General features: G+C 39.3%; 1 protein-coding gene across 1 annotated transcript in view; it reads right to left on the reverse strand.

Moving 5' to 3' along the window:
* The window catches only part of mfsd14bb (major facilitator superfamily domain containing 14Bb), a 25,190-nt gene that overhangs the window by 10,172 nt on the left and 5,533 nt on the right, over window positions 1–9,485 (reverse strand). The window contains exons 3-5 of the mRNA XM_032516659.1: window positions 5,885–5,947; window positions 5,033–5,160; window positions 2,474–2,588 (exon numbers count right to left, since the gene is read on the reverse strand). Of these exons, the coding sequence (XP_032372550.1) occupies window positions 2,474–2,588; window positions 5,033–5,160; window positions 5,885–5,947 (306 nt within the window). The remainder of the gene's footprint in view (window positions 1–2,473; window positions 2,589–5,032; window positions 5,161–5,884; window positions 5,948–9,485) is intronic.

Raw genomic sequence — 9,485 nt, forward strand, 5'->3', positions numbered from 1 at the left:
GGCGTGAAAGATCTGAATCCAACTTTAGACTAAACAACTGAGCCAACACTTGCAAAAGCAGGCCAACCTGAAAAGGAAGGTTTAAGGCCTTGAACCTCCCTTTTTAAAGAAGACTTTGGTTGGTTATTGTGTAAAAAGTATTAGTTTAAATATGTGTGTTTAATCATTATTTTGTTATCTACTTCTTTTTCATTATAAACGACAGATGAGGTCCAGTGACCGACTTAGTCTCAAAGACAACAATTATTCATTGGCACCAAATGATCTAAATCTCAGTCAACACCGTTGTATGTCTTTTATGTATTTGAATTTACTCATAATAGTTCTGTAGTTGAGACATGAGAACAGCAGCCCAGCTTCTTTGCTTCTCCTCATACATTAACCTTTCATTGTTCACATGCTGCGGTCATATGAGCTGCATGCATGAGTGCATGTTAGAAACCACAAGCCAGTGGACCAAACCCCTGTGTGCGTTAATGACTTCACGTGTCATTGATTATAAAACACATGTTATGTGCATATTAAATGGATGTTTTCATGTAGCACCACATAGATCGAGTTTGATCCAGTCCTCTTGTTTAATCAAAACTAAACAGTAAAAGATTCTCTCTCTAAATTAGTTTTTAGTCACTCAGTTTAAAAAAGGACAGGTTCTGTGGGCATTTAACATAAAAATGTCTTAAGATATACATTTTTGACCTTAACTTTTAAAAACATAAGCCAATAACCAGTGAATCAGGGTCAAAAATCCTTTTTTTTTCTAGAGCCACAGTCCACCCAGCATACACCCATAGCAGGGGGACAGAGAACAGAATGCACTGCAGCAGCTTTAATCTGAAGGGCACTACCAGTATAGGTTTCTGCACCTACACACACACACACACACACACACACACACACACACACACACACAACCACACACACACACCCACACACACCCACACAACACACACACACACACACACACACACACACACACACACACACACACACACACACACACACACACACACACACACACACACACACACACACACACACACACACACACACACACACACACACACACACACACACACACACACACACACACACACACACACACACACACACACACACACACACACACACACACACACACACGTTTGGGGGTCACATTGAAATGTCCTTATTTTTGAAGGAAAGCACTGTACTTTTCAATGAAGATAACTTTAAACTAGACTTAACTTTGAGAAATACACTCTATACATTGCTAATGTGGTAAATGACTATTCTAGCTGCAAATGTCTGGTTTTTGGTGCAATATCCAGCAACTATCACTCCAGTGTTCTAATGGTACAATGTGTTTGCTCATTGGCTCAGAAGGCTAATTGATGATTAGAAAACCCTTGTGCAATCATGTTCACACATCTGAAAACAGTTTAGGTCGTTACAGAAGCTACAAAACTGACCTTCCTTTGAGCAGATTGAGTTTCTGGAGCATCACATTTGTGGGGTCAATTAAACGCTCAAAATGGCCAGAAAAAGAGAACTTTCATCTGAAACTCTACAGTCTATTCTTGTCCTTAGAAATGATGGCTATTCCATGCGAGACATTGCTAAGAAATTGAAGATTTCCTACAACGGTGTGTACTACTCCCTTCAGAGGACAGCACAAACAGGCTCTAACCAGAGTAGAAAAAGAAGGGGAGGCCGCGTTGCACAACTGAGCAAGAAGATAAGTACATTAGAGTCTCGTTTGAGAAACAGACGCCTCACAGGTCCGCAACTGGCATCTTCATAAATAGTACCCGCAAAACACCAGTGTCAACCATACAGTGAAGAGGCGGCTGCGGGATTCTGGGCTTCAGGGCAGAGTGGCAAAGAAAAGCCATATCTGAGACGGCCAATAAAGAAAAGATTAAGATGGGCAAAGAACACAGACATGGACAGAGGAAGACTGGAAAAAAGTGTTGTGGACGGATGAATCCAAGTTTGAGGTGTTTGGATCACAAAGAAGAACGTTGTGAGAGCAGAACAAATGAAAAGATGCTGGAAGAATGCCTGACGCCATCTGTTAAGCGGTGGAGGTAATATGATGGTCTGGGGTTGCTTTGGTGCTGGTAGGTGGGAGATTTGTACAGGGTAAAAGCGATTCTGAATAAGGAAGGCTATCACTCCATTTGGCACCCCCAAAATTTTGAACGGTTTGTTGTTTGGTTGTTGTGTGTGTGTGTGTGTGTGTGTGTGTGTGTGTGTGTACACACACACACACACACAATATTTTATTACAGTAAGCACATTGGCTGCAGTACTGCTTCATTATGTGCACAGAATTATATAACGTTCAGTAAGATATCAGAGCTATGAGGTAGCTTTATCTCTAAACTTGTGACGTTCATTTTAAAAGTGTTTTGTGACAAAGGGAAACCCACTTCCTGCATTAGTGACTAAAAGGCTGAATGATTTAAGCTGTCCATGTAGTTGTAGTTACCAGTCCGTAGGCGGTGCTCCTCTCGTGCTCCTCCGTAATGTCAGCCACGTAGGCAAAGATCACCGAGAAGGTCACTGCGAAGATTCCTGAGACGGAGATCAGAGCGAAATACCACCTGGACACAGGACAATTTTCAAATCGTCAGATATGATCTACAGTGTAAATAGTCATGAAAATAAAGGAGACAGACAGACAGACAGACAGACAGACACACACTCAATTTCCAGATTCTTCCAAGTTAAAAAGAAAAGCTGCAGATTCTCAGGAAAATTAAGCAGGTTTTCCGAGCTGTGTTATGTTGATAATGTAATATTATGACAATTGAGATTATTGGCTTAAAAAGATTGTTTAAATAGGTGTCTGCTGTCATTTACATAATCAGGAACCGATTAATGCAGACTGTGGCGAAGGAGGTGATCGAGACAAGAAAGTTGGTTTGGTTTCAGGGCTTCGATTATGTTGCTGCATTGATCTACCCACACTATTCAGGTGAGGGAGCTATGGCTAAGTATCTTTTTTTTTTTACGTTTCTTCTTTTTGATCCATTTACGATCCACTCCATCCTGAATAAACAAACACAGTTTACAGGCTTTTTTGGGCCCGATCTAAGCTCTGTCAATTAATGGATTAAAAGAAAGCCATTTCAATAATCAATTATTGTTTAGGAATTTTTCAAGAAAAAATACCAAATATGTGATTGTTCCATGCTATGAAATCTGAGTGTTCGCTGCTTTTCTTGGTCTCACAAGAAAGTAATTTGAATATTTTTGCACTTTTGGTCAGAATACACAAGACCTTTGATGACATCGACAGAAAATTCTATTTTAGAGGTACTATAACTGATTAAAGAATATAAAAATCAAAGAACATTTTTTCTGTCTGATGAGAAAAAAAAAAAAAAAAGATATAGGTGCCCTTTGCTGTGAATGAAATACTAGAATGCCGTTTCTGTGTAATAACAGTTTTTAGAGGGATATGCTACACTGCTCATGTTTTATGAATAATTAAAAAAAGAGCAAACACTGTGCGCTAACATAAAGAGCACATGAACGCTGAAGCTGAGCTGTGAAAGAAGCAGGAGAGAAAAGTGTTCTTTGCTCTCTGCTCAGTAGCATACATGCTGATCCTGAGCCGCTCACATGAAAAACATGTGACTGTTTAAACTCCAACAGACCCTCCACTAACTATTGATTCAAGTGAGATCAGACCAGGGATGCATCATTTTATTTTAAGATTAAACAATTACTTGTTTATTCTATGAAACATCAGAACACAGTGAAAACTGCCCAAAACCCAAAGATACTTGGTTTGTTGGGATATAAAAACAGAAGCACTCAGAGTAGATATTAAACTGAAAATCATTGAGTTTGTTGGTCGAAAAAAAAAAGAAAAATTTGAGGAAGTCTCTTGGGACTCTAATCAGCAGATTAATCAATAATGAAAATGACCATTAGTTGCAGTCCTGCTCATAAACATGCCAGCCTGAGTTTGCACTGTAACCTGATCACATCTGATGCCAGTGGATCAGTTTAAATTATTTCCAGAAACAAACAGACATCAGCAGAACTGAAGAGACAGACAACAGAGAGCAGATCAGAGCGGAGTGTCTGCTAAATGTACAGTACCAGCAGCTGTACAGGAGGTTTAGAAGACTAATGACTTTCGGAGGATTCAGACTGTCTCTAAAAAGTCCTGACGTGAGGTTTCTCTGAGGTAACAACTAAGTAGAGTTTAGACTCTAGGACCTAACCCACGGGTCGGGTCGATATTTTCCGCCACTATCCTTGAGCCGGGCCTTTGATCAAGCATTTGTGTTTTTTTAATCATTACTTTATTAGCATAATTGGGTGGGGAGAAAGCTATGCCTCTCCAGGTTCTCCCGTAGCTCTAGGCAGTGTGGCCAGTGCGTTGGCATGCAGATCGTGGCAAAGGACAGTACTAATTAGGTGATTGAGACAAGAAAGTCTCTTATATGGTTCCAGGGCTTTGATTATGTTAATGCCTTGATCTGTTACCCACACTATTCGGCTGAGGGAGCTACGGGTGGAGGTTTCTTTATTCGGATCCATTTGCGATCCACTCCATTCTGAATAAACAAACAACGCAGTTACCATGCTTCATCCTTGTTGCATAATTCATTAAGACTCTGAATTGTAGTTGAGAATGTCAATTTTAACGGCACACATATTTAAAAAAAAAAAACAGTCTGGTTTAAAACGAGCTCGGGTTTATAATTACAGTTAATGTGTCGGGCTAGGCTCAGGTAGGGTCGGGCTTGGGAAAAAGAACTGCTCAAAAGCTCTTAATACATTTAGAAGCAAACTGGTATTTCACATTAATGCTGCCGACATTAAAAATATATTTTTTAAATTGCAGGTAAAACATTTAAATGACAATAAAATTTGGACATTTAAATAGTTTAGAATATTGCTTAAACATCCTCCGTCTTCATCAGACTGTGCCGCTGTCTGACTTAAAACTAATTTATAGTTTTTAGTCTTTTCTTGGTAGTATAAGTTGTGCATCAACTGTCTCTCACACAAAGACACACTGTCTCACCAAGGGCTGATCCTCATGAAGGGGATGGGGGCACAGGTGAAGAAGACCGTCATCAGGAGGAAGGACTTCCTGCCCCAGATGTCTGACAGGGCACCAATCAGAGGAGCCGACAGAAACGACAGAAAGCCCTGAACAGGAACACAGAAAAAAAACATTAGAGACAAAACCTTTTTTTTTTTTATGTCTCAACACAACGATCAAGTGTAAATGTAAGGATGTCTTATTTGGGGGAATCTTTTAGAGATGCAACAAATTATCCATTAGTTAATCAAAAGCAAAAGATAGTTCTTAAATGTGAGAATTAGCTGCTTTACTTGGTCTCACATGATAAAACATTTCATGACGTTGCCTTGCAGGCAGTTGGGATGGACATTCAAAAAATTCAGTGTTTCCTTTTCTTCATTTGTTCATTCAAGAAGGGCTGCCGGTTTTAGTGCCACAGCATCCTTTACACAACAATGGTGCCAGTGAGTTCCACACAGTGGGTTTTCCAGATTTTAAAATGTTAAAACTGCTGTCTTTGTCTAAGAGCTCAGTGCTCTGTAACAGCTTTGGAGTTGAGGTAATGGAATCAGGAGAGTGAGTTTGATGAGTGGATTTTACTTTATGAATTAATTTATTATTTCACAATGGTGGATTTTAACCCCGGTGAACATGCAGGAGAAACCCGTTTAAGTGTCCATTCATTTCTCTATACAACTTCACCATACATTCTGCTGGTAGCTGGAGGGTTTATACTCTCCACTGATTCATACTCTCATTTCTGCTGCTGTGACAGTCAAATGTCCTCAAAATGAATCCTGCAGAGTTTCATTTAAATGTGTTTGATGTGTTGATGCCGATAGGTCTTACCTTCACCCCGTGAACCAGGCCGTTCATCAGGAAAGTGTGCTGAGGAAATGTCTCATGGAGGACCTGAAACAGCAAAACAGAAAGTCACATCTACAGGTCTTTAAAAATAAAATATACTACACTATCTGTGTCTATCCATCCATCCATCCACACAGTGGGGAGAACAAGTATTTGATACACTGGCGATTTTGCTACTTACAAAGCATATAGGTTGGTAATTTTTATCTTAGGTACACCTCAACTGTGAGAGATGGAATCTAAAACAAAAATCCAGAAAAATCACATTGTATGATTTTTAAATAATTATTTTGCGTTTTATTGTATGACATAAGTATTTGATCACCTACAAACCAGTAAGAATTCTGGCTCTCACAGACCTGTTAGTTTTTCTTTAAGAAGCCCTGATGTTCTCTACTCATTACATGTATTAACTGCACCTGTTTGAACTTGTTACCAGTATGAAAGACACGTGTCCACACACTCAAACAGACTCCAACTTCTCTACAATGGCCAGAGAGATGTGGAAAGACATCAGGGATAAAATTGTAGACCTGCACAAGGCTGGGATGGGCTACAGGACAAAGGCAAGCAGCTCGATGAGAAGGCAACAACTGTTGGCGCAATTATTAGAAAAATGGTGACAGTCAATCTCCCTTGGTCTGGGACTCCGTGCAAAATCTCACTTTGTGGAGCATCAATGATCATGAGGAACGTGAGGGATCAGCCCAGACTACACTGCAGGACCTGGTCAAGGACCTGAAGAGAGCTGGGACCACGGTCTCAAAGAACACCATTAGTAACACACTAAACCGTCATGGATTAAAATCCTGCAGCGCACGCAAGGTCACCCTGCTCAAGCCAGCACATGTCCAGGCCAGTCTGAAGTTTACCAATGACCATCAGAGGAGGAATAAGAGATTCCGTCTCTGACAGTTGAACTGTACGTATGAAAAATTGCAGACCTCTACATGCTTCGCAAGTAGGAAAACCTGCAAAATCAGCAGTGCATCAAATACTTGTTCTTGTGTGTGTGTGTGTGTGTGTGTGTGTGTGTCTTTTTTTAGACATCAACCGTCTCAGTCTGACTATATTTTCAGTCACTTCTGTGACTGTGGATCATGTTAAAGTGCATCTTAATTGGTCAGTTGTGAGACTTAAAATTAACCAAGGAAATGCATTTGAGTGTCACACACTATATACATACTGTGACTGACACATTAGCACTAAGACTAAGAACGAGTGTTCTAGTGTTTGATAAACCTTTAAAACTCAAGGATCTGCCTCTCAAATTGGACTTAATGAACCAGATGTCTTCTCACCTGTACCTCGGTGCTATTTGTAGTCTGAAAGTTGCCATAATTCCAGTAATACATGGAGACAAGCATATACCCACGTTAAAAAGTTGGGATGGATCACCTCAACATATGATGGACAGGTGATACATCTCATATATCGATCATTCAAGCTGTAACAGAACAATGGCTTTTTGTTTTTACTGGTCTACTACTGGGAAATATATTGATATGAGGCTAGATATAGTCTTAAATTAGATATCGTGATATGACATGCATTTTCTTTTCCTAGTTTTAAAGGCTGCATTACAGTAAAGTGATGTAATTTTCAAAACTTACCAGACCTCCTCACAGCTTTATTTGTCTTTAACCACAGTCGTTATATCCACATTACTAATGAGTGTTTATCAAAAACCTCATTGTGTAAATGTTTTGTCAAAGCACAAATAGTTAACCCTACAATATCGATGTATTTAGTCAAACATTTTGTGGTATTTTGATTTTCTCGACATGGCCCAGCTCTAGTCTACGTCATGTGCTAGATTAACCAGTTTCTTTTTTTTAAACACACACACACACGCACGCACACTGTTTGCTGTAATCATTTCTCTTGGTCATACTGGCCACAAAACAATCCCCTCTTAAAGCAATTCCAGTGTAAGAGATCTAAGACAAAATCCACAGTTTTTGTTCAGTGTAAAAATTACTTAAAATCAAATATATGAGACTTCTGAAGTGATCTACACAATTCAAGTAGGTTTTGCCCAGAGTTATTGTCCCTCTTTCATGGCTTAGCAAAGAAGCTGTCTGTGGAAGCAAAAAGAGTGAATTTTTTTTTCTAAAAAGACTTTTTTGACAGAGTCAGACTTCTGAAGCTTTAAATTGACTTTAGAAGTTACAGAGAACAAGGATTGTACTTTTTACTATCCACCACTTCCATTTAAATCGTTTTAAATTAAAAGTAGTAAGACCTAGAGCAACCAATAACTCTATAGTGAATATGAGTCGTTACTAGGGGCGTGACGAGACACCCAGCTCACAGGATAAGACTGAGACGAGATTGGGTTCACTTGAAAACTACAATGAAGAAATAAGACTTGTAAAATAGTCCTTTATTCAATCGAAAGTCCCAAAATAAAAACACTAAAAGGTTTTGCCACAAACTCAGACAACTGGCTTCTCTCCTGTATAACTAACATGGTTAACTATTCAAAACATATAGTGGAGAAAGTCACTTCACACAGAGAACCAAGGTTACAACATAACTAAGCGTTTTCGGGCAGTAGTTGAGACCAAATGTTTTGTCCTTGAATTTGTCATTGTACAGTAGACAGAGAGAAATAAAGCTTATTCTACTATCGTTTCACATTGTTTACATTCAAAAGCACAAATAAATTACCATCAAACACTCAACAGATGATTTTTGTGAAGAGTGATGCTCTTTTCTCCTCATGGGGGGGGGGGAGGGAGAGAGAGAGAGAGAGAGAAGCAGTACTCTAACGTTCTAGCGCTGGGTTTTTACTGGCAGCTTTTATCTTCCGCTATCACTCAGCAAAAGTAAACTTTGAGTCAACTTTGGAGACTGGGCCGGGGGTCAATGCTAAGTTCCAGGCTGCTGCTCTGCACTTGTGTACGGATATTGCAAGACAGTTTTTACTTGGACAAGAAATATTGTCATGTTTAATCCCATCACACCTCTAGTTGTTACCATCAGGTACGTGGATGACCCATTTTCAGAGATCCTTCTTCCATTAGAGCTCTGTTAAACATATCCTTATGACAACTGGTTATTCTTGATTGTTTATGTTGTTAGGGAGCAATCTGCTTTAACTGTCTTCAACTGTTATTGAAAAAAATAATACTTTCGATATACATACTGCCAAGTATGCATTGAATTAAGACACTTGAAATATGTGAACGCAATATTTAATAAATGACTCACTAATGCAGAAGACTCAGTTGCTGAATTTGAGGAAAGGCAATTGTTTATGGGAAAAATTAAAATGACTGACAGAAGAACCTTGAGTATGTTTACACACACACACACACACATTCCATTATTGTTCCGAATATGAAAATATCCCGAATTTAATACAGGTTCTATAAACAACATATTGTGGATAGATTTTCTGAATTAGGCCCTTTTCCAAATAAGACCTATTTTGCACACAATGTTCGCTACATATAACACGTAGTCCTTGTCCACATCGTCCCAGAGAGCTCGAACTACAAACATCCAGCTGAGTGGTAGAACAGTGAAACTGGCTGCTGAAGCAGTTTGTGTGTGTGTGTGTGTGTGTGTGTGTGTG

Source organism: Etheostoma spectabile, chromosome 5 (genome assembly GCF_008692095.1).
Source record: "Etheostoma spectabile isolate EspeVRDwgs_2016 chromosome 5, UIUC_Espe_1.0, whole genome shotgun sequence".
Lineage (NCBI taxonomy): Eukaryota > Metazoa > Chordata > Actinopteri > Perciformes > Percidae > Etheostoma > Etheostoma spectabile.